At 40.9% G+C, this 26758-nt stretch overlaps 1 protein-coding gene across 1 annotated transcript in view; it reads right to left on the bottom strand.

Moving 5' to 3' along the window:
• Positions 1–26758, bottom strand: part of LOC140480282 (MAM and LDL-receptor class A domain-containing protein 1-like) — a 404689-nt gene that overhangs the window by 270090 nt on the left and 107841 nt on the right. Inside the window, exons 15-18 of the mRNA XM_072574989.1 lie at positions 25296–25401; positions 24543–24910; positions 22849–23258; positions 6113–6200 (exon numbers count right to left, since the gene is read on the bottom strand). Of these exons, the coding sequence (XP_072431090.1) occupies positions 6113–6200; positions 22849–23258; positions 24543–24910; positions 25296–25401 (972 nt within the window). The remainder of the gene's footprint in view (positions 1–6112; positions 6201–22848; positions 23259–24542; positions 24911–25295; positions 25402–26758) is intronic.

The following is a 26758-nucleotide window of genomic DNA, read 5'->3' as shown; positions in this document are numbered from 1 at the left end:
AAGAGAGAGATTTGAAAAGACGAGGGACAAATTTTTTAGACAGATAGTGATTCGTGTGTGGAATGAACTCCCTGAAGAAGTGGCAGATGTATGCACAGTTACAATGTTTAAAAGACACTTAAATAAGTACATGAATAGGAAAGGATTGTAGGGATATGCTTAGTTTGGGATTGGTTGGGCATGGACTGGTTGGACTGAAGGGTCTGTCTCCATGATGTATGACCTTGTGATTCTATGCTGTCTCTCCTTTTAAAAACCATCTCAATCCATGTAAGTTCCAAGTATTAAGACCTTGGATTTACACGGAAGTCAAACATCGACAGTCCATGTTTTACCACTACCCTGACAGTGTCTCCAAGCAAGCACCGGGTGCCATTTGCAACTTGCAGGATTGGAGGTGGTTGTTTCCTATGTAAATTAAAAAGGCAGTAAACAATAACAAAAAGATCTTCCAAGAGACAACAATTCAACAGAAGAGATAGCCTTTGACCTTTGGCTTTATAAGTACTCTGTTTCATATTGCCTGAGGCATTGTTTCCTTGCATGATTAGGCTCATTGATTACAAACCTTTATTCAACTGCAGGTATTGGTCTGTTTATTGTATGCAAATATTGCCATTTTGTCCTATTCTTTGAGGACCCTGCCGCACCAACCTTTTCCTGTCAATACCTGAAAACCTCTGAATCTTTAAGGAAATCATACAGAAGCTGACATAGTAAGTTGCCACAGTAGCACAGTTCATCTACTGTGCTCCTCACTCTAACATAAGCTCCCAACAATATTTCTAATCTGTTCATCTAACAGTCAGTTAATCAGAATCACTCCGAAGGTAATGGTAGAGAGAAGTTCCTTTGACTCGAAGTCTGTTTCTTGGGATGTTACACCAGACATGGTGCTGGGACCCTTGCTGTTTGTGGTGTACTTTCAGGATTTAGACTTAATTTTATATAATCAAGAAATCCACAGATGACACAAATTGTTTGGGTGCTAAATATTGAGGAGCACAAGGATAATATCAAGCCCATCACTTGGGCAGAACCATGGCAAATGGAATTGAAAAGGTGTGAGGTAATGCACTTGGGAGGGCGAGCGAGGTAAAGAATTATACTTTGAATGGTTGGGCCCTGGAAAGTACCAGAAATTGGAGGGGCCCTCACAGAGGCAAAAGTGAGGACTGGAGATGCTAGAAACCAGAGTTTAGATTAGAGTAGTGCTGGAAAAGCCCAGTAGGTCAGGTAGCATCTGAGGAGCAGGAGAATCGACGTTTCAGGCAAAAGCCCTTCATCAGGAATAGAAGCAGGGAGCCTCCAGGGTGGAGGGAAGGTAGCAAAGAGTACAATAGGTGAATGTGGGTGGGGATGGAGGCAATAGCTCAGAGAGGAGGATGGAGTGGATAGTTGGGAAGGGAGATAGGCAGGTGGGACAGGTCATGAAGATGGTGCTGAGCTGGAAGTTTGGAACTGGGGAAAGGTGGGGGGAGAGGAAATGAGGAAACTGGTGAAGTCCACATTGATGCCCTGGAGTTGAAGTGTTCCGAGGCAGAAGATGAGGTGTTCTTCCTCCAGGCGTCGGGTGGTGAGGGAGCGGCGGTGGAGGAGGCCCAGGGCCTGCATGTCCTCGGCAAAGTGGGAGGGGGAGTTGAAATGTTGGGCCACAGGACGGTGTGGTTGATTGGTGCGTGTGTCCTGGAGATGTTCCCTAAAGCACTCTGTGAGGAGGCGTCCAGTCTCCCCAATGTAGAGGAAACTGTATCGTGAGCAACAGATACAGTAAATGACATTGGTGGGTATGCAGGTGAAACTTTGATGGATATGGAAGGCTCCTTTAGTGCCTTGGATAGAGGTGAGGGAGGAGGTGTGTGCGCAAGTTTTGCAATTCCTGCGGTGTCAGTGGAAGGTGCCAGGATGGAAGGGTGGGTTATAGGGGGGCGTGGACCTGACCAGGTAGTCACGGAGAGAATGGTCTTTGCGGAAAGTGGAAATGGGTGGGGAGGGAAATATATCTTTGGTGGTTAGGTCCGTTTGGAGGTGGTGGATGATCCGATTTATGCGAAGGTTGATAGCGTGGAAGATGAGGACCAGGGGGGTACTGTCCTTGTTACGGTTAGAGGGGTGGGGTTTGAGGCGGAGGTGTGGGATGTGGATGAGATGCATTGGAGGGAAATTGTGGTCTCTAAAGAAGGAGGCCATCTGGTGTGTTCTGTGGTGGAACTGTCCGCCTGGGAACAGAGGCGGAGGAATTGGGAATACAGGATGGCATTTTTGCAGGAGGTAGGGTGGGAAGAGGTGTAATCTAGGTAGCTGTGGGAGTCGGTGGGTTTGTAAAAAAATGTCACTGTCAAGTTTGTCGTCATTAATGGAGATGGAGAGGTCCAGGAAGGGGAGAGAGGTGTCAGAGATGGTCCAGCTGAATTTAAGGTCAGGGTGGAATGTATTGGTGAAGTTGATGAATTGCTCAACCTCCTCGCAGGAGCATAAGGTGGCGACGATACAGTCATCACTGTAGCAGAAGAAGAGGTGAGGAGTGGTGCCAGTGTAAGATGGACTGTTCTACGTAGCCAAAGAGACAGGCATAGCTGGGGCCCATACTGGTGCTCATGGCTACTCCTTTGGTCTGGAGGAAGTGGGAGGATTCGAAGGAGAAATTATTAAGGGTGAGGATCCGTTCAGCCAAACGAATGAGAGTGTCAGTGGAAGGGTACTGTTGGGGACGTCGAGAGAGGAAGAAATGGAGGGCTTGGAGCTGTGGTCATGGCGGATGGAGGTGTAGAGGGATTGGATGTCCATGGTGAAGATGAGTCATTGGCAGCTGGGGAAACGGAAGTCTTGGAGGACATGGAGGACGTGGGTGGTGTCTCCAATGTATGTGGAGAGTCCCTGGACTAGGGGGGATAGGACAGTATCAAAGTAGGTGGAGATGAGTTCGGTGGGACAGGAGGATGCTGAGACGATGGGTCGCTGGGGTGGTCAGGCTTGTGGATTTTGGGAAGGAGCTGTGGGAGGTAGAATCAGGTGGTTTGGGGTTCCTGGACTACGAGGTTGGAAGCTGTGGGTGGGAGATCTCCTGAGGTGATGTGGTTCTGTAAGGTCTGGGAGATGATGGTTTGGTGATGGGGGGGGAATGGGGTCATGGTTGAGGGGGTGGTAGGAGAAGGCATCTTCGAGTTGGCAACTGGCTTCAGCGGTGTAGAGGTCAGTGCGCCAAATTACCACTGCACCCCCTTTATCCACTGGTTTGATGGTGAGGTTGGGGTTGGAGCAGAGGGAGTGGAGGGCAGTGCATTGTAAGGGTGAGAGGTTGGAGTGGGGGAGGGGGTAGACAGGTTGAGGCGGTCAATGTCTCGGCGGTAGTTGAAAATGAAGAGATCGAGGGCAGGTAATAGGCCAGTGCGGGGTGTCCAGCTGGATGGAGTGTGTTGGAGGTGGGTGAAGGGGTTCTCAGGAGGTGGGCGGGGGTCCTGATTGTAAAAGTAAGCTCGGAAGCAGAGGCGGTGGAAGAAGTGTTTGACATCACGACGTGTATTAAATTCATCGATGCGTGGACGGAAGGGGATAAAGATACGTTTGAGTCAGAAACCCTTCCACCATTTCAGCTGTATTGAGATATTTATTCACATTGCTATAGCTTCCAGGGCTATGGACCAAGAGCTGGAAAATGGGATCAGTGGAGCCAGATCCTTGCTGGCCACAGCAGACATGATGCACTGAATGATCTCCTTTTGAGCTGTAAACATCGATGAGTTCATGGGTGAATCTGAAAAGATTCAAGAGTAGATCCTTCAGTCAATATTTTTTTGGGGGAAACTCATAGCTGGGAAACCAGAAGAGGAGAAATGATGAGGTGAAAACTTACAAATGAAAAAGGTATTTTTGCAGTACAAACTCTAAAATTTACAATGAGCATTTTATTTTGTTATTTGTTGGAATGAAAAGCCATGACCGGCCTGGGATTCTCTGTGTACTCAGTGTTATTATGTCATTGATCTTATCCACACTGAAGGATTAGTCAGACAAATAATGACTGAAGTCTTAGCATCATAGAGTTATAGAGTTGTACAGCACGGGCAGAGATCCTGGAGTCCAACTCGTCCATGTCGACCAGCTATCTTAAAATAATCTAGTCCCACTTGCCAGCAATTGGCCCATACCCCTCTAAACCATTCCTATCATGTACCCATCTAGATACCTTTTAAGGTCATCCATACACGCACCACCCTCAGTGTGAAAAGGTTGCCCCTTAAGTCCATTTTATAACTTTTCCCTCTCTCCTTAAACCTATGCCCTCTAGTTTTGAACTCCTCTATTCTGGGAAAAAGACCTTGGTTATTCACTCTATCCACAGCCCCACGTGATTTTATCAACCTCTATAAGATTACCCCTCAGCCTCTAACACTCCAGGGAATAAAGTCCTAGCCTATTCAGCTGCTTCCTGTAGCTCAAACTCTCCAACCCCAGCAAATCCCAGTCAATCTTTTCTGAACATTTTCAAGTTTAAGAGTATCTTTCCTATAGCAGGGAGACCCAAACTGAATGCAGTCTTCCATAATTGACCTAACTAATGTCATGTACAGCTGCAATATGGCATCCCAACTCATATACTCAAAGCACTGACCAATAAAGGCAAGTGTACCACGTGCCTTCTTCACTACCCTGTCTATCCATGACTCCATCTCAAGGAACTATGAACCTGAATTCCAAAGTTCTATGTTTGGCAACACTCCCCAGGAATCAACTACTAAGTGTATAAATCATATCCTGGTTTGCCTTACCAAAATGCAACAACACCTAATTTATCTAAACTAAATGCCATCTGCCACTCCTCGACCCATCTGATCAAGGTCCTGTTGTACACTGAGATAACCTTTTTCGCTGTCCACTACACCACCAATTTTGGTGTCACCTGCAAACTTACTAACCATTCCTCCTACATTCACATCCAAATCATTTATATAAATGATAAAAAACAGTGAATCCAGCACCAATCCTTGCATCATACCATGCTCACAGGCCTCCAGTCCAAAAAAAACCCTCCCCATCACCCTCTGTCTTACTCAATAATAATTGTCAGATCATTATTAGCATGTAATTGATGGAGTGTGGCTAATACTAAATGAATATATACACAATATTATTGAAGAAATTACCTTAATTTTTCTTTCTAGAATTGCTTCAGCACTGTCATATTGCCTTTTATGGAAGCTTACTGTGCATAAACTGGATGCCTCATTTATTATATTACAGCAGCGATTGCACTTCAGAAGTACTTTATTTGGCATAAAGCACTTTAGTACATCCTGTGGTCATGCAAAATGCTATTTAAATGATATTCTTTTTCTTTCCTTTCTTTTTCTTGACTTTCTGTGCATTTTACACCAAATCTTGTTTTCTTGTCAATGTCCTATAATTCACATTGACCTTCAGTCCACAGATGTCTCCATTTTAATAGTTTCATCCTGCCACTCAAGTGTCTCCATAGTTTCAGTCCTTCTATTTCTCTTGCAGTCCTCCAAAGCTGGCCTCTGGTACAACTTTTCTTTCTCCACTTCCTCAAGTTGACCTGATGGTAAATTTGAACTCCTTCGTACACTTTTGTACTTTTCCCTTTAATTATCTCTTTTTAAAAGTTGGTTCTGAGACCAAGCTTTCAGTCGTCCATCTTAACGTCTCTATTTTTATATAACTATCAATTTTTACCTGATTTTACATACATGAGGCACCTTTGGGTATTTTGTTTACAGTAAAGGTGTTATATAAATGCAAATTACTTCCTGTTATTTCTTTGGTCTATATAATATATATAATATTCAAACTATTCTGCCATTTCCAGAAACTGTGCAATACCTACACTTAATTCCTAAGAGCATGAGACATTGAAAGTGTTTGTTCTACCAAATATCACAGTTTGGGATATAAATTCCAATCATTAGCCATAAAGTGAGTGATAGCATATTGCTTGCTTTCTTTGGCCACACTGCAGTTACATTTTTTTCTAACATTGCCTTTCAGCTATAAGAGCAACATTATAAAGGACACTAAAAGGAGGTCAAATCCTGAATGTTAATAAATGCTGATGAAACTACTTTTATAATTGAACAATAAATAATATACTCACCATTATAGAACGAACAATCCATAAAGGATAGGTCATCAATCCCAATGTCTCCTCCTAAGTTATCTCCCACAGTTCCTTCCATTAATATCTGTTACAAAACACACAAACAGAAACATCATCCTCATACTAATCTCAATACCAGTTTATTCATCTTATACTGATACAGGGATGCATTATTCAAATACAATTCCCAGTTATTACTTTGGAAAGAAATTAGACTGTTTATGCGACTAGAGGCCAGTGTCCAGAGGCATACCACAGGGATCAGTGCTGGGTCCCTTATTGCTCGTGACAGATATAAATCAGAAATGAGAACATAGAGGGGATGCTAAGTAAGTTTGCGGATGACATCAGAATTGGTCATATGGTTGACAATGAGAAAGAAAGTGTTCGTTTACAGGAAATGATGATTAGATTAGATTAGATTAGATTAGATTACTTACAGTGTGGAAACAGGCCCTTCGGCTCAACAAGTCCACACTGACCCGCCGAAGCACAACCCACCCATACCCCAACATTTACCACTTACCTAACACTACGGGCAATTCACCTGACCTGCACATCTTTGGACTGTGGGAGGAAACCGGAGCACCCGGAGGAAACCCACGCAGACACGGGGAGAACGTGCAAACTCCACACAGTCAGTCGCCTGAGGCGGGAATTGAACCTGGGTCTCTGGCGCTGTGAGGCAGCAGTGCTAACCACTGTGCCACTGTGCTGCCCACAAAGGTATAGAGGGATTGGTCAGATGGGCAGATCAGTGGCTGATGGAATTTCACCTTGAAAAGTGTAAAGCTATGCACTTTGAATGAAGTAACAAGATAAGGGAATACAGTACGCAGTGAACGGCAGGACACTAGGAAGCTCTGAGAAATACAAAAACCTTTGGGAACTTGCATACAGATTCCTGGAGGGGGCAGGACAGGTGAATAGAGTAGTTAAGAAGTCATAGGCACTCTTCTTTTTATCAGACATGGCACAGGTTGTAAGAGCAGGGAGATTATTTTGTGGCTGTACAAGAGTTTGGTTGGGCCACAGTTGAAGTACTGTGTATAGGTATGACCACCGCACTGTTAGGAGAATGTGACTGAACTGGATGGGTTGCAGAGGAGATTCACCAGAATTCACCTGGGTTGGAGCATTTCAGTTATGAAGAGAGGCTGGATAGGCTTGGTTTGTTTTCTTAAGAGCAAAGAAAGCTGAAGGGTGACCTGATTAAGATGTTTAAGATCATGAAGGGCATGTTTAGGATGGATAGAAGGCAACTATTCCCCTTAGTTGAAGGGTCAAAAACATGCCCCTCATCATCTTATGTATCTCAGTCAGGGTCACCCTTCAGCCTTCTTTGCTCTAAAGAAAACAACCAGAGCCCATTTAGCCTACCTTCATTGCTTAAATGCTCCAACCCAGGCAAGATCCTGAAGAATGGGACATATCTTTAAGATAAGTGGGAAGAGTTAGGGGGGACTGAAGGAAAATATTTTTCACCCAGAGAATGGTGGGAATCTGAAATGCATTGCCTGGCAGAACAGTATAGGTGGGAAACCTCACAACCTATGAAAGGTATGTAGATGAGCGCTTGAAGTGTTACAACATTCAATGAATATAAATAAGAAATGAAAACATATTCAATATATAGTTCAAATAATTCTTTTCATTTGCAATCACTTGAAAAAAGAGACCTCGAAAAATTTTGCTGTGCTGCAGCTGTAGTGGCATAAAAAAACCCTTTGAGTATGTAAATCTTCATTTCCATTAGACTTTTTACTTCCTTCTACAAATGCAAGTGTTTACATACAAATGTGGCATCATTTAAGCATAGTATTACTGTTTTCTCTTCCTTCCTATTCTTGGTAATCTCATGACCCTTCATTGAAACACTAAGAGACAATTAGGTGGCCAAACAGTGTCTAGCCTCTGAAATAATCAGTAGCTTTTGAGTATCTGGAGCACTTGTCCCATTATCACCTTGTGAGATATTACAAAGTTAGAATATTGAAAGGAAATGTCTTCAAATGACAGGCAGAACATCAAAGTGAACCTAGATTTTCGTTATTGCTGGATTCACTAATGTCTACTTGATGATTAATTAGTTAGTAGAAAGCAATTTTAATTTCCAACTTAGATTTGGTGAGTGGTGAGTCGCTGTGTTTATATAGAAAGCCAGCTTTTGGTACAATTGCTCTCTTTGCAGGCAACTCGCCAATTCAGGATGAAGGGTCAGGCCCAGTACTAATTTAAGGAGTCTGATCAAAGTAGCAGGCAATATGCTATCATTCCATGATCCCTGTACCTTGGAAGTAGAACTCACCACTAATAGCTGCTCTGCGAAATTATCCGGCAGTAATGGAAAGAGATGGCTGAGCAGGTCAATACCAGCATAGAGTGTCATAGCACGGAAACAGATCCTTCGGTCCAACTCGTCCATGCCGATTAGATATCCCAACCCAATCTAGTCCCACCTGCCAGCACCCAGCCCATATCCCTCCAAACCCTTCCTATTCATATACACATCTAGATGCCTTTTAAATGTTGCAATTGTACCAGCCTCCACCACTTCCTCTGGCAACTCATTCCATACACGTACCACCTTCTGAGTGAAAAAGTTGCCCCTTAGGTCTCTTTTATATCTTTTTGCTCTCATCTTAAACCTATGCCCTCTAGCTCTGGACCCCCCCGACCCCAGGGAAAGGACTTTGTCTATTTATCCAATCCATGCCCCTCATAATTTTGTAAACCTCTATAAGGTCACCCGATGCTCCAGGGAAAACAGCCCCAGCCTATTCAACCTCTCCCTATAGCTCAAATCCTCCAACCCTAGCAACATCCTTGTAAATCTTTTCTGAACCCTTTCAAGTTTCACAACATCTTTCCGATAGGAAGGAGACCAGAATTGCACTCACTAGTCCAACAGTGGTCTAACCAATATCCTGTACAGCCGCAACATGACCTCTCAACCCCTGTACTCAATACTCTGACCAATGAAGGAAAGCATACCAAACACCTTCTTCACTATCCTATTTATCTGTGACTCCACTTTCAAGGAGGTATGAACCTGCACTCCAAGGTCTCTTTGTTCAGCAACACTCCCTAGGACCTTATCATTAAGTGTATAAGTCCTGCTAAGATTTGCTTTCCCAAAATGCAGCACTTCACATTTATCTAAATTAAACTCTATCTGCCACTTTTCAGTCCATTGGCCCATCTGGTCCAGATTTTGTTGTAATCTGAGGTAACCTTCTTTGCTCTCCACAACATCTCCAATTTTGGTGTCATCTGCAAACCTACTAACTGTACCTCTTATGCTCCCATTCAAATCATTTATGTAAATGATGAAAAGTAGAGGGCCCAGTACCGATCCTTGTGGCACTCCACTGGTCAAAGGCCTCCAGTCTGAAAAAAAAACCCTCCACCACCATCCTCTGTCTTCTACCTTTCAGCCAGTTCTGTATCCAAATGGCAAGTTCTCCCTGTATTCCATGAGATCTAACCTTGCTTACCAGTTTCGTAGGAGAAAGTGAGGACCGCAGATGCTGAAGATCAGAGTTGAAAATGTGTTGCTGGAAAAGCGCAGCAGGTCAGGCAGCATCCAAGCAGCAGGAGAATCGAGGTTTCGGGCATGAGCCTGAAGAAGGGCTCATGCCCGAAACCTCGATTCTCCTGCTGCTTGGATGCTGCCTGACCTGCTGCGCTTTTCCAGCAACACATTTTCAGCTCACCAGTTTCGTTCCAAGAAGAAAACTTGACCAGAACTGCAATAGCATCAATCTCTTAACAACTTGCCTTAATATAGCACCTTCACCATTATAAATATTTTGGATCCTTCACCACAGTGCGATCAAACAAAATTTGACATAAAGGCGTGCAAGAACATATAGAAGTATGGCTAATAAATGAGGTCAAGGAAAAGAGACAGAAAGAGATAAAAACTTGAAAAAAATTTTCAAGCTCTTATCCCTTTGCCAAAAGGGAAGTCCAACCCACAGCATCATAATGTGGTAGTGTTCCCTAGTTCGCAAGCTACTCCAAGCCACTCACTATTCTGATTTGGAAATATATCAATGTTCTTTCAGTATCTTGGATCAAAGTCTGTAATTCTCTCTCTCATGGCAATGTGGGGATATCTACAGCACATGACTACAGTTGTTCAAAAAGACAGACCACCACCACCTTCTCAAGGGCAACTGGGGAATGAGTAATAAATGACAGCCCAGCCAGCAACACCCATATTCCATCAGTGAATATATAAAAAAAACACCACCATGGAAGTGGAAGGACACAGTTTTCGAATCTAACTCAGCAAGAAGAGGCATTGGTTCTGTGGCACTAATCTGATCCAAATCAGTCTCTGGCTAACTGAACCAATTAACCTGCCAAGCAGTCTGGGCTGCTATGGCAATATATGTTTGTAAATTCTTGTTGTACTAGTGAGTTATGGACAATGATAGTAGGGCCTCTAATTTCTTTCCATTCCTTGGCTGACTATGAAACTCTCCACTCTTATCATATCCCATCAGTAAGAAAATTTACAAATTGATATTTCTAAACTCTGGAGTTTAGAACCTTGGCAACTAATGGCTGCCAATGGAGGAGAGACTAAAAATCTTTTTCTCTTTCTCCAGCATATATCATCCAATTTTAATCCCACTATTATCAATCCTTCCCTTGTTTCATCCCCATCTCATCTCTAATCACTATATTTATTTCTGTCTACAGTCAAAAACTAAACAGCTTCCCTCAAGCTTTATGCTCTCAGTACACCCATCATGCTAAGATGCCTGACCCAATTTCAAATCCTTTCAAGAAGACTTGCATTATGAGGAAAGAAAGGAGGTCTATTGGGTTTAGGACCTGGTTCAAGGAAGAAATGATTTTTCTTTGAAGCTGCCAATTAATAGTCTGGAGGTAGGTCACTGGTCTTTTAAAGTTCAAGAACAGACTGTCAAAGCCAGAGAGTCAATCAAGGGTCTTTCCGCTTGGGAGTAAGCAGAAACTTGCTATGCCGTGTCAGTCGGCAAAAGGTGTTCTCAAATTAGAGACACCCTTCCTCCAGCTTTGTTAAATCTTTAATTTTAAAATAGACTCATTAACCAGGCCACATTATGGTGGAAGATCTCTCCCACAGGATAGTCCGTGATTGCTGCTGCTCCCAAGCAAACAGCAGTTTCTCCCCCTCTTCCTCACTCCCTTGTCCCCACCCCCCACCCCAACATCCACTGTGCTCAGCGTATACACCACCTTCTCCTAGCTCCTATCAGCTCTGAAGAATGCTCACTGGACTCAAAATGTTAATTCTGTTTCCTTCTCCACACATGGTGCCAGGCCTGTTGAGTTTCTTCAGCAATGTCTGTTTTTGTTTCAGATGGAGAGGTCCCTGTTCTACCCCAAACTGCTGCTCATTGACTGCCATCAGGAATCTAAACTGGTCACAGCTCTCTGCAAAAGCTTGACATCCAACTGGAAATGAGGAATCTGCCTTCTTAAATTGGACTCTTAATGAAACTGATCAGCCACCAAGTGTATGTGTGTGAGGAACATGTCAACCCTCATCCTTTCTCTATAAAGAAGATTTTGAGGTTAAATGGAGCTTGAGGACTGGCTCAATGGAGAGCGAGGCTACTGTTAGCTTCTGCCCACCTCGGATCTCAATCTCTGGTGGGGGCTTTAAGTTCAGGGAGGGTCATATTGCAAAATCTGATACCAACAGCAGTCACCATCCTGTTGGTAGACAGAGGGCATGCACTCATTTGGCTACTTAATATGAGCCCATTGTGTTGGCAGGAGTATATTACCAAGGAAAGAAGATTGGCTAACTAATAGAAGATAGAGAGTTGGGATAAGAGGAGCATTTTCTGGGTGGCAACTTTTATCTAGCAGTTTGTCACAGTGCTAGGGCCAGAATGATTTACAATTTATATTAATGATGCGGATAAGGAAAGTTTATGTACTATAGTCAAACTTGCAGATGACACAAAAATAAGTGGGAGGGCAAGTGGTGCAAATGAAACAAAGAGCCTGCAGATGGATATGTGTAGGTTAAGCAACTGGGCAAAAGCTCGACAGATGGAATATAACATAGGGAAATGTGAGATTATGCACTTTGGCAGGAAGAATAGAGGAGCTGAATATTATTTAAATGGATAAAGATAGCAGAAGGACATAGACCATATGTATGTAGGAGTCCTTGTCCATGAGTTTGGGTTCCTGGCAGCTTCTGCATTGATGAGGTGGTCCTAGCGCTGACTCATTGTTACTGCTGCAGTGGAGGCATGTTTAGGTTCCTAGAGCTGTCTGTGTCCAGCACAGATTCATAGAGGCAGTGGCAGAGGCGATTTTGGGTCCAGTACAAGACATAGCAGCTTCATTATCAGCTGCACTGGTAAACTTGGTCCGAAGCTGACTCCTAGCAGTGGCAGAGTTGAGTTCAGGCCAGGGCGATATGGTGATCTCTTCATTGGCGGTTTCTGCATTGGCGAGGTCCAGCAAGGACTCATAGTGGGGAGGGCTTCAGTAGACCCAAGATGGCACTGAAAAGTGGGCAACTTTCATTCCAGCAGGGGCAATGCAGTGAAGGTGACTCATGCCTGACCACCAGACTCCACACAGACAGTCACCTGAGGTTGGAATTGAACCTGGGTCCCTGGCGCTGTGAGACAACAGTGCTAACCACTGAGCCACTGTGCCATCTTTCAATTTAACTCCATATACACAGAACAACAACTGGCAATCTGCTGATATTATACAAATATGAAAAAGAAGTAGACGTAGGCCATTGAGCCTTGCTCTGCCATTCAATACAATCATAGTTGATCTGTTTATATGTTGAATTCCACATTCTCAACTATCCCTGATAAACTTTGATTCCCCTGTCTAAGAAAAATCTTTCCACCTCTAATTTAAGGTAGTTTCAAAATGCAGTGGCTACTGAGCTCCATCCACTTCTGCACTTCCCCTCATGATTTTATAGGTCCCTGTACCCATAGTGTTATGGTCATTCCAAGAGGGCTAGTGAAACCTCGCCCAGATCCCACACTCAAAACATCAGGGGAGCAGAAAAGTTTCTGAATGACATGTTTAAAAGGATATGAAGAAAGAGCAAGAAATAGGGGCAAGTGGATTAAAAACAAAAAAATGTTAGAGTTCACAAATGGTCAGGCAGCATCCATGGAAAGAAAGCAAGCAACATTTTGAGTCTAGATGGCTCTTCCTCAGAGCTCAGCTCTGTACACATTCTAGCTTCTGCAGTAAGTTGCTCCTATAGGGGCAAGTGGATGCCTGTTTCAAAGAGCTAATGTGGAAAGATACATGGCCTCCTCATGTTGAATTTCCTGAGTCTTCAATCTCCTTAATTTTCCCCACTCCAGTGTTGTGACTTTATCTGACATATAGCAGAAACCCTACTGGTTTTCTACACAATTTGGTGCAGCAAAGAGCAGTTCTAAGAACATTCCGAATATCGGTTCCTTTGAAAATTCTATATAAACATACATACGTAGTAACTCCAACCTCTCTGAATTCATCCTCAACCGTGCAATTACATGACAATGTAACTTGAAGCTTTTCTTGTCAAGGTCATGTTAATTAGTCCTACACACTTTAATTATGTAATTACCAGGAGGGAAAACTCTAAAAAATGTTATCATACAGGAAATTAGTGATACCTTTGCTTGGTAAAACTGCTCTTAATACAGTAATTTATTGTTCTAAATAGCTTAGTTTAGTACTATTGACTTAATTATAGTGCCCTCTCTTCAAAATGTATCATGTAGTTATTAAGATTTGCCACTCAGGATTGAGATTTTTTATTAACCTCCAATGAGGAATACATTGTCTCACATGCACAAGGAGTTTTAGATGGCATAAAATTGGAATAATTAATTTTGAAGATGTGCTTTGTATAAGTAAGGATACAACATTAATATTGAATGCATGGCAGATACTTAGCTTTCGATCAGTTATACAGGCTGCACAATAAATTGCCTGAACCAAGGACAAAACTTTAATGATTCATTACTTCATTTTATTCGCTAAGTTAATAATTTCCATAGCATCATTGAATCATAGAATGTTTACAACACAAAGGGAGACCATTCTACCTATTGTATGCTTGCTGGCTTCCTGCAGGAATAACTCAGATTGACCTACTCCTGTACATTTCACCAAAGCCCTGCAAATTACTTCTTTTCATGTGTTTATGACCCTTCAAGGTTATCAAACCAAAATGTAAAAGCAGAGATGCGGCCTGACTTGGTAAGAATTTCTCCCAATTTTCTGTTTTATTTCGGGATTTCCAGTATCAGCAATATTTGTTCCAATGTTAACTTTTAAAAAGTGTGTTTTATAGGAAAAGTAGGCTTCTATGGAAGTTTTTACAAAAAGCAGGAGGCATCACTCTTCATGTGGGGTATTGGAAAGATCTAGCTACATGAAAATGTATAAATTGTTACGAGAGTGCTATTCAGACCATAGTACAAAAGATGGCAGGAGATTATGGCAGTCTGTTTTGTGAAAGACATATGGTGGAGACAGCACTTGCTGCCTATGCAGATCTCTGAATGAAGAGACAGTCCCCATAACCTGGGCACTGTTTTGATTCTCCATTTGTAATGATCCTTTCAATAATATTTACAATCCAAACAAGCTGGGAATATTGTTTATGTGCTGGCTCACAGCACAGTCTGAATGAAATTACTGCATTTGTCTGCTCTAAGCAAGAATTCTCAGAGTTTCAAACCCAATGGCTGCTGGATGGATTTCATAGATCCCTACAGTGCAGATGGAGGCTACTCAGCCCACACTGAACCTCCAAACAGCATCCCACCCAGACTTGCCTCATTCCTGTAACCCCATATTTAGCCTGGGTAATCCATCAACCTGTACATCTTTCTACTATAGGAGGAAACTGGTGCACCCAGCAGAAACCCATGCAGGCACAGGGAGAATGTGCACTCTCTACACAAACAGTCACCCAAGGCTGGAATCAAACCCAGGTTTCTGGTTTTGTGAGGCAGCAATGCTAACCGCTGAGTCACCAAACCACCCCAACTCCAACACATGCTGCTCTGGCTTTCACATTATTAGATTCCATTGTAATATAACTATGACTACAGATAATGGAATACCTGGAAAATAACATACTTGAAAAAAATCTTTTGGATCATGTAACATTCCTTTGAGCAATTGGAACTTGCTTGAGTTGTATAGAAGCACAGACTGGGTCCTTTGGCCCATTGAGTCTGCACCAACCTATCTACCCTAATCCCAGTTTCCAGCACGTGGCCCATAAACTTCCATGCATGACATATCAATTACTCATCCTGATAGTTTTTTCAAAATTGTGGGTTTCCTGCCTCTACTCTCCTCCCAGTTAGTGCATTCGTGATTCCCAACCTTTTCCCTCAAATCCCAACTTAAACCACCTGTCTTTCACTTAAAATTATGCCTCCTCATTATTGACCCTTCAACAAAGGCTTTCTATCCATCCTGTCGTCCTCATCTTCTACACCTCAATCAGATCGCCCTGCAGCCTTCTCTACTCAAGGAAACTCAATCCAACTCTATTCAGCCTCTTTCTTGGCTGAAATGCTCTAACCCATGTAAAATCCCGGTGAATCTTCTGTGCAACTCCTTTGTTGCAATCACATCCTTCCTATAGTGCAGTGACTAGAACGGTGCACAGTACTCCAGCTGTCATCAAAGCAAAGTTTTGAACAGCTCCAACATAAGCTTCCTACTCTTATAATCAATGCCATGACTGATTTGCCCTGTGTGTCTTCTTAATTACTCTAGTTATCTGTTCTGCAAGCACCCCAGGATCTCTGTCCTTCTGAGCTTCCAAATGTCCCGCCAATCATTAAGTATTCCATTGTCTTCCTACTTCTTCTAAAGTGCAACACCTCACACTTTTCAGTGTTAAGTTGCATCTATCACTGAGCTGCTCATCTGACCAACCACTCTATACCTTTCTGTAAGCTGAGACCTTCCTTCTCAATGTAAACCACACGGTCAATCTTTGTGTCATTCGCAAACTTACTTGTCATTTCTTCCTCTCTCTCATCAATGAACCCAGCATGGAACCCACCTCCCCACCCCTGCCCCACCCCGTGGTACATCATTGAACACCGACCTCCTGTCACACAAACTGCCTCCTGCCACCACTTTCTATGTCCTGCCTTTAAGACAACTTTGGATCCAACTTGCCAAGTTAACCAGCACCCCATCTGCTTCATGTTCTTTCACATAATGGTTCAGCAAATCATCTATTCAATAACAAACATTTCACTGATATTTGTTGCTTCACACTGTCCTTATGCTTTAATGTATATCACTTGTGCAGGGAAGCCTCAAGATGATTGTAAAACACATCAGGAGATTGTTCTCATCAAAATAAATTGAAATTGCAAACTGACTAATTAAAGCAGACAAGCAGTTATAATTGTGGATAATATTTATTAGGCAGCTAGTCCACTAAATCACAATATGATACGATTCACTATTTAGCCACATAACTGCTGGGGCCATTACCTGTCCTCAGAGAGGTTTTACTACTGAAATGCTGGCATTTATCAGTTTCATTCCAAAAAAATCTTTGGCATCAAATACAAAATACAAGGCTAAAATACAAGCATGTAACATGTGGGTCCAGCATTACATTTATTTAAAAGCTATTTAAAAGCCTTACACATTCAAAAAGAATCAGAGGATATTACTGCAATGCAGATGTGAACTATTTTACTGACCTTTTAGAGACCTACAGTTCTTTGAACTCCCATTAAAGGAAAATATGAAGGAAGCAAATATATCACACCACAGAAATTACATTTCAGCAAACCTCCCATCTTGAAAATAAGCAAACAAGAAATACATTTCCTCAGAAGAAATGCTGTGAAGTAAGTAGATCATTCAATTCATGGTCCTTTGCAAACCTGCTGTTTTTTCACACTCATAGATACTTCAGAAATCATCACCTTCAATAAGACTGTGAATTTTTTTTGTTCTTGAAGGATTTTTGTCTCCTTTCAACTGAAGGACCAATTATAAAAATATTTAATTAGAATGGTAAATATTATGATTTAACATCAACTTGGCTTTCATTATGAGTCAGTATTATATTAAATGTGACAGGGTAATATAATGCACATTCAACCACCTTGATCATAATATTCAAGTAATACAGTCTATATTCAACCACGTTGATCATATTACTCAGGTAATATAATGTACATTAAACCACTTTGATCATATCTAGAAAGATAATATTTTAAGAGGTTGACCATTACAGGCAGTCTGAGAACTAGTGAGAAAAGAATCAAAAATGATGGACTAATATCAGTTTGAATTCAAGCAAGTAATCATGGACAGAGTTTCATACCCTTACAAAAACTGTGAATGTTGGAAGCAATTTTCTGTTAAGATGGTACTTTGTAAATGACACCACAGAACCCAATTTTGTGCACTGCATACTAATTAAGGAGAAAATGCACAAATACAATTGATCTAAAAATGTGTTGGGAATTTCTGAATGTGTTTAGATAAGAAAATTAACCTTTATGTAGCTTCTTATTATACCAGATTTCCCCATATGCTTCACGGTCAGTAAATTACTCCTATTATTTTTGTTTAAATGGTTTTCTGGCACAGTGGGTAGTGTTCCTGGCTCTGAACGAGATGCTCCAGTTTCAAGTTCCATTCCAAGACCTCCAAGTTGTGGATGTGACATGGCAGAGAGATTGATTATTATCCTGTCATTTTTTCTAATGTGTCATGCAGGCAGTAAAAGCAGGAAAGTCTCCCAGTCAACCATGTTTTATGTGGAGTGGTGCCCTCAACTTGTTACCTATGGAAAATAAGTCAGCAACTTGTTCCAGGAGAAACTAACTATAGCAACAAACAAAATGTGCTTAGCTTTGTCTGTCTCATGCACCACTGGGTATGGGAAGAGGCAAGGATTCATTCTGGTTATGTGGTCAGGCATTGGAGATAAATTTGCACAGAACAAATTCCCACAGACAATAAAAGATAGCTACCTGGTTAAATTATCTGTCAATTGTATAATACAACAAATTATTGTCAAACTAAAATGAGAAGATATTTCCAGTGTAAAATGTACTTTAATAATATATTACTAACATGGACAGATTTAAAGATTGCAGCTTTATTGAGATTGGATTAGCTAAAATGTTGATTTGGTCCTCACTTATTTTTATTTGGTCTTCACTCAGAGTGTTCTTTATCATAGTATCCCTACAGTGCAGAAAGAGACCATTCAGCTTATTGAGTATGCACTGATCTTCCAAACAGCATCCCACTCATACCCAACCCCCACCCAATTCCCATAACCATGCCCAGCCACCTGCCCCCACCCCGCCACCCCCCAACCAATGCCATCGCTCCCCCATTCCCATGGTTAATCACCTAACCTGCACATCCTTGGAGACTATGGGGCAATTTAGCATGGCCAATGCACCTAACCTGCACATCTGTGGACCATGGAAGGAAACCAGAGCACCCAGCCAAAACTTTCTCAGACATGGGGAGAAGGTACAAACTCCACACAGATAGTCACCCAAGGATAGAATCAAACCCAGGTCCTTGGCTCTGCAAAGGCAGCAGTGCTAACCACTGAGCCACTGGGCCCACCCTTCATGCATCTTGATTATCCTTGTTGTACCTTTTTCCCTTTGAACCTAAAGGGAAAGGATTGGAATAGACATAAAAATATTCATGGAACCCACCAAAATAATGAAACATTGAGCTACAATTTATCATTACTGGGATAAAGGCAATTTCAAATAAATCTCATTGGGAACAGCATGACTAATTTCAAAGAAACATTAAAGTCAAGTTTGTTCCACAAGTGAACAGAAACTGCTTTGTAATTGATTTTCTACTGTCATCAAAATGAGGTAGTGGTGCTCACTGTGAAACTAACAATTTGTACTGTTATTGCAATGTGAGATGTATTTTTAAACTTTTCATGAGCTATCTGTAAATGACATACATATACAAGTTCAAAACCATCATGAATTTCAACTATAACCATCAAGGAAACTGCAAAAGGGTGAGCTGGCAGCCTTTCATATATTATTTTAATCCAAGCCTCGGTCATATCTATATTCCCAGTGTTTACTCAGGAGCAATTGTGATGATCAATCTTAATTCATTGCATAAGATATTCCCATTATTAATGTCAAATTTGAAAAGAATCATGCTATTTTCACACTGCAATAAAATATTTCAGTGGCCCTTTGTAATTATGTTCAGAAAATGCATTGAAGACTTCAGAGATCTGTACACAATAACATTTGTATTAAGTACATCACAGAATATCTTGCATGTATTTATCAGGAATGTAATGCGCTGGATAACTATCAATGAATTCCTATTGGGGAATCAGGCTCAGGTGACAGTATAATTGATTCAGTGTACTCTTCTTTGTCATTGAAATCAATTTTGGGGTTATAAGGAAATAGTAAAGCAGCATTAGAATGGGTGACAGGAGTTGAGATGGCTAACACCAGCTTAGAACTAAGCTCTACAATACTGTCATTCCAATTGTCAATGATGTTCAATAGTTAAGCCACAAGCAGTAGAAGGAGGAGGCTTCATGAACATTGCTATTCCTCAATGATGATAGGACAATACCGAAGATTTTCAATTATCTTTAGCTAGGGGTACAGACTGGATGATCCATCTTCATTTCCTCTTGCGGTTCACACCACTCATCAGTTAATTTGATTCAGTCTACAAGATATTATAAAGTAACTGAGACAACTGGATCTAAAAATAGCAATGTGTCCTGGCAGAAATCCTCACTGTAGTGCTGAAGATCTGTGCTGCGTAACTTACTACATTCTAGTGCAATGACAACATTCGGGAAAGGTGATGGCCGAATGGTATTATCCCGAGACCTATTAATCCAGGGATCCAGGTAATGTTCTCAGGACCCAGATTTGAATCCCCAGCATGGCAGATGGTGCAACTTGAGTTCAATTAAAATCTGGAAAATTAAGAGTCTAATGATGACCATGAAACAATCATTGATTATCAGGGGAGAAACCTATCTGGTTCATGAGGGAAGGGAGCTGTTATTCTTACCTGGTCTGGCCTTCATGTGACTATAAATCCAAATGTGATTGATTCTCAAGTACAGAATAGGCAATAAATGCTGGCCGAGCCTGCAATGCCAATGTCCCAATAATTTAAAAATAACTTAACATCTAGCTGACAATGTAAAATATTACCAAGTATTTCCGATCCACAAAAAGCAAGACAAATAAAACTTGATCAGTCTACTCTCAATCATCAGCAAAGTGATAGAAGGTATTGTTGATAGTGCTATCAGGAGCCAGCTACCAGTAATCTGCACAACAATGTCAGTTTGGGATTCACCAGGAGCATTTAGGAACTCCCCTCCCAACAGCACTGTAGATGTTCCTTCTAACCAGATGGACTGCAGTGGTTCAAGAAAGCAACTCATTACCAGCTTCTCAAAGCAATGAGAGGCATGCAGCAAAGGCAGTTCCCCAGTTAGCAGCACTTATGTCTTGTAAAAAAAGTACAAAAACTTTGACTCTAGATCACGTGACAGCCTTAGATCAAACACAGACATTAGAGTTGAATTCCAGAGGTCAGATGATGCAGCAGTAACTGCCCTTAATGGCAAGGTGGTATTCAACTAAGAGTTTCATTAAAGAGCTTAGGTAATATTAAAATAATGGTCAAGGAGATGGAGTGAGGATAAACCTGAACAGATTAGAATTACATCCAATAAAAGGGAAGATGGCTGAAGTTCTATAGAACAGTCTCCAAGGCCAAATCCTACTGCTTCATCAATGACAATCAGAAAGTCAGCAGAAAGAATAAGTCGCCCAATATTCAGCTCCATTCACAATTCTTCAGATATTGAATCAATGTGATTAATATTACTAAATTCTGAAATCATTAACATTCATGCTATAACTATTTGTCTCCACAAATGCAACCTGACCTACTGAGTGTTTTTTTTTCATTTTTATTTACTTTTTCAATGTTGACCTGCATCACAGGAACTGAGAAAAAAAACAACTTAATGCTGCCTGCTTTTTCCATTATAAAGCAAGTACTAGGGTCAATACTGTATCAATGACAATATATCTGGACAGAGCAAATATGATGTAAAATATCTACTTGTGATTAATTATCTTTCCTACATTAATTCACAATAATATTCACATAATTTCACCACTTTCTACCCTCCACCTGCTACTAAAAATCTAATTCATCCTTTTATGACCTCTGACTATCCCAAAGCATTTACTGCAGACATGTCATCTTCCATGAACAAGCCTCAGACTTCCAACATGTCTTATTCACTCATCCCTGCCTTATATTGGCTGCTGATCCAGCAATGCCAATTTTTAAAAATTCTTATCCTTCTGTTCAAATTCCTCCATGGGCTCACTTCTCCTAATTTCCCGAGCCTACTCCAGTTCCGAAAGTTCTGGGAAAAATTCATTACTCAAAACCTAGCTATTACCACCTGCCCTCCCCACATTTCTCCCAAATTCAGTAGATAAACCATTAGCCTTTTGGGTCCTAGACTTTCCCTGTAAATGTCACTGCCTCTCCCCATTTCTTGGCTCTTTTAAAATGCCTCTTAAAATTCTCTGACCTAGCTTTACAATTGCGTCATCTGGCTCATTGGCTATTTTCATTTATTTATTTATGATGCATTGATTTTCTTGAGATGGATGGTGAAATTTTCTCCATAAGCTTTGAAACCCTGCCAACTGGAGGAAGCAATGGCTTGGTGGTATTGATCACGCGACGATTAATCCAGAAATTCAGCTAATGTTCGGGGGACCTGGTTTCAAATCCCACCATGGCAGATAGTGGAATTTAAATTCAATAAAGAATTTGGAATTAAGAGTCTAAAGTTGACCATGAAACCATTGTCGATTGTCAGAAAAATCCATCTGGATTCACTAATTCACTTTAGGGAAGGAAACTGCCATCCTTACCTGGTCTGGCTTACACGTAACTCCTGGCACACAGCAATGTGGTTGACCCTTAACTGCCCTCTAGGTAATTGGGGATGGACAATAGATGTTGGCCTAGCCAGTGATTCACAGATCCCGTGAATGAATTTAGAAAAACATGCTGAAATAGTGGTCAGAGTGCACTTGGTATGGGAAACAGATACCTACCTATGACTATCCTTGAAGTGGCCAATTATATGCAAGATGTTTTTGTTGGAGTGAGCAAATGTCATAAGACAGACTAGCAAAGCTCTGAACAAATGTCTAACAACCAACAGAAAGAAATCTAGTGCTACCACATGCGTACAGAAGCTTTTTAATATTTTTAATAAAAATATTAATGCATCTCCTGAGGTAATGTTTTCCTGCTGTGGTGATGCTATAATTCAAAAACCTTTTTAAGAGTATTGTAAAAACTAATATGTTCCAGACACAAATAGCTACAGTATATCAAACATAATTAAATATGATCTATTGATCTTTTATAAAAATTAACGTAGATAGCAACGTTCATGCAGCAAAATGTCCAAAGGTGCTACAGAGGAGAATTATAAATCAAATCTTGACACCAAACTACATAAAATATCAGATCAGATGGCCAATCACTTGGTCAGAGGCAGGGTTTAAGAAACATCTTAAAGGAAGAAAGTAAGGTAGTAAAACAGAGAGGCTTAAGGAAAGAATTCCAGGAATTTTGTATTAAGTAATTATGCCTACCTGGAATGGTTGTGAACTATTGATTAAAAGCATCTCTCTGAGCCATAAGTCACCATGGTTACCATATCGTGCCCAAAGTTGCTCTCCCTTTGTGTTACAGAATGTCCTTTGGTGAACAGCCAACTTAAAAATCTGTTTTCCAAACATGTGATAATGGAAACGGAAGATACAGGTTTTGTTAACTGTGGCATCCAAGATTGGACTGAGGAGAACAGCTGTATTTCCAAATTGTTGATCAGACGCCTCGATGTAAAGGTAACTGCCTTCTGCTGTCCCCAGTGTGTGATCTTTTGATGGTCCTGTGTTGATTGTCGATGTTTGTCCCTTATTTCTAGTCCAGTCAAAATCATCTTCTTTAGCTTGCTGCCAGTTACATGACCCATTTTCAAAATTGCAAAGCAAATCATTAGCTGCAGATTGCAGGAAATAAACGATTAGCTACTTGAATATATAACTATGTACAGGCATAGGAAATTACTTACTAATGTTAGTCACAATAAAAATTTGTACATAGATGTACCTGCATCATTCGATCACTCCAATCTACTATTCCAAATGATAAAATTGAAAATTATGAGGGACATAGATAGGGTAAATAGACAAAGTCTTTTCCCTGGGGTTGGGGAGCCCAGAACTAGAGGGGTTTAGGGTGAGAGGGGAAAGCTATAAAAGAGACCTAGGGGAAACTTTTTCACACATAGGGTGGTACGTGTATGGAATGAGCTGCCAGAGGAAGTGGTGGAGGCTGGTACAATTGCAACATTTAAGAGGCATTTGGATGGATATATGAATAGGAAGGGTTTGGAGGGACATGGGCCAGGTGCTGGCAGATGGGACTAGATTGGGTTGGGATATCTGATCAGCATGGACGGGTTGGACTGAAGGGTCTGTTTCCATGCTGTACATCTCTATGACAAGTATTTTCCTGCCTTTCTATAGGTATCTGTATAATGTTGATGTTAAGTGATCAAGTAAAACATGTATCATTGTTACAGTCAGCCTTATGTACCTCCCTGAATTTATATTTCATGAATATTGTGGTTAAAAGCAGGGTTATCAATGTATAAGTATCCAGTGGGTGACCCAGTTATTAGGGAATAGTGTAGGAGAAGATATTCAGGCAAATCCTTCATGCTTCAAACAAACTGTGTGTTTGGTACCAACCAACCCCCTGATAAAATGGTGTGGGCAATGAAATTTATGAATTCTGACAACCAGGGTCATTGCTGATTCATTCCAAGCTTTGCTAGCACTAGCCACACAGCCTTCACACAGCCACACATCCGGACTAAGGAAACATTTGGAGCCATCTTTCCTCATTCTAATGCAGGTGATTTCTTTATTTCGAAGAGTGGAGAGGGATGGAGAGCTGTTACAGATGTTGATTGAAGGTTCTGCCCTGAACAAGGCTCTGCAGAAATTGTTGAGAAAGTACAACACCCAGCAGATCATATTTGAGTACTGACCTAATTCCCAATCCATTTGCCACATTGTTGCCTGAATAACAAAAGGCAAGTCATAATTTAACTAATGATAATTATCATCATTAGAAAATAGCAATTAAGCTGAAGAATAATAAATCTGTAGACATTTGTATGTGTAAAGCACTCTATACAAATATTCTTTCCATGTTAAACACAAATGTCCCAAATGAGCAACATTGGTCTTGAGCAGAATTCTCAAGTTCTACTTACCACAGTTGTCTTCATCAGAACCATCACCACAGTCATCTATAAGGTCACACAATTGTAACCGGTCAATGCAAGCTCTGGTGTCTTTACACCAGAATTGGTTAGTGTCTTCACAGATGTCTACAGCTGGTGGAAGGGAGCAGTTGACAAATGTGATATCATCCATTGCTGCCACACCATCATAAATGCTCAGACTGACTTTCACTAGTGTAAGATGAAAGGGTCGTGTTAGTCGCCCAAGCTGAACAGAACCTTGCAACCACTGATTGTATTGAGTATTGTAAGTCCGCCACACCACAGTACGAATTGGCACACCATCGATCACCAAGTACATTTTCGCTGCCCCCACAGCCTGTCCATAATTATAATACCTATTGAGATATCAAATAGTAAATAATTTGTTCAGACATTAAAAATGGTCAAGAGATAACCACTCAATATTGATAAAAGTATGACACTATGATTAGTCAGTAAGAAGCTGGTTTGGGGAAATTGCTTTCAAAATTGTATGAATTATCATAGAATTTTATCTTAAATATTGTCATAGTGAATAAAAGGATACATTTATTAGGTGAATCTATGGGTGTATAGTTGAAAATAATTATCCAAATACACAGACATATATAAAACTTCCAAATATGAAGTGTTTTAGATCAAATAATAATTTTCAATGAATGTGGCTCAGAGACCTGATGCTTTCAAAAGAATCAGCTCCACATTCTGTCAAATCATCATTACTTTGAAATGATTTCTTACCAAAAATGCATGGTACAGCCTGTTCCTGACTGACTTAACTGGGGACTTTTCAGTTCTGCAATCTGAAAAAGATTGCTCTCGTTGTTCAAAATAAACATGAAATGTCCTGAAAACAAAACCAAGATAATTCTAAATATGAAAAAGTAACATTTACATCACCACAACACGCTGCACTTATACAAGGGACTTTAACATACTAGAACATCTCAAGAGTGTTTCAAGGGTATGACATGGGAGCAACACAAGGTGCATATATTTTCCAGCCTCTGAACAATGTGAGCATTGAATAGAAAGTTAGGAAACTAGACCAGAATGGCAATGTTGAGATTCTCAGTGGCAAGAATAAAAAGTCTGATTCTCCAACCAACTGTTGAAATAGTGAGATGAGAATATCATTAGTTAGCAGTGAGAGGTCTATTTGCATGCATTAACATCCCATTATTGGTTAATCGTCCCTCATTTTTATGCAATTTCCCATTCTACCACCTGCTGGATAGTAACTAGACGGTGACAATACCCAATACGAAAGCCAGTGGGCCCAAAATGTTCAGTTAAAAGCAGAGCAGTTCAAGAAGAATGTGGCTGTAAGAAGGTGTACTTGAATGGTACTTGTGATAATGAATTTCATTTACATGGAAAATGAGGGAATTGTTCATCAGAGATCAGAAGAGATGAAAGGAAGATTTGATAGTAGGTTTCAAAATCAGGAAGTTAAGGAAAAATAGGTTAAGTAAAGGACAAGTGTTTCTAAAGACGGAAGGAATCGGAACCAAAGTGCACAAAATTAAAGTGATGTGAAAATAACTATGAGTCACATTAGGATAAACTTACTATAAAAAAAAATGGTGATCTAGATGCACTCTCTGAAATGGTATTTCAAGCAGATTCAGTAGTAACTTAGAAAAAAGACCTGGATAAACATCTGAAGATGATAGAATGGAAAGGCCTTGGATCAGCAGCAAGGGCAGTGAGAGTAATTGGATTGCTGTACAAAGAACTGACAGAGGCAAGATGAGTCAATTGGCCTTTTTTTATTGCCTTGTTATTTTACTAGTAGCTCTTAAGTGACTAAAAAGGATAAGACATAAATTGCAGAATCACAGAGTGTTATTGTGCAGAAGGAGACCATTTATAGTCCATTGGCCTGATGAAGGGCTTTTGCCCAAAACGTCGATTCTCCTGCTCCTTGGTTGCTGCTTGACCTGTTGTGCTTTTCCAGCACCACACTCTTGACATTTAGTCCATTGTGTCTACTTGACTCTCTAAATGAGCACCATGACTTTGTGCCTTTGAGTTGCTGTTTTCCCATAGTGTTGCACATTTCTTTCTGTTCAAATAATAATCTCAACTGTCTTGAATTGAATCTGACTCTAACAGACTGCCAGGCAGTGCATTCTAAACCTCAACCATGCACTCAACCATTTTTTCCACATCAGATTTCACCCTCTTTCAAAACATTTCAA

This window comes from Chiloscyllium punctatum, chromosome 8 (genome assembly GCF_047496795.1).
Source record: "Chiloscyllium punctatum isolate Juve2018m chromosome 8, sChiPun1.3, whole genome shotgun sequence".
NCBI classification, from domain to species: Eukaryota; Metazoa; Chordata; class Chondrichthyes; order Orectolobiformes; family Hemiscylliidae; genus Chiloscyllium; species Chiloscyllium punctatum.
This window is presented reverse-complemented; position numbering and strand designations above follow the sequence as displayed.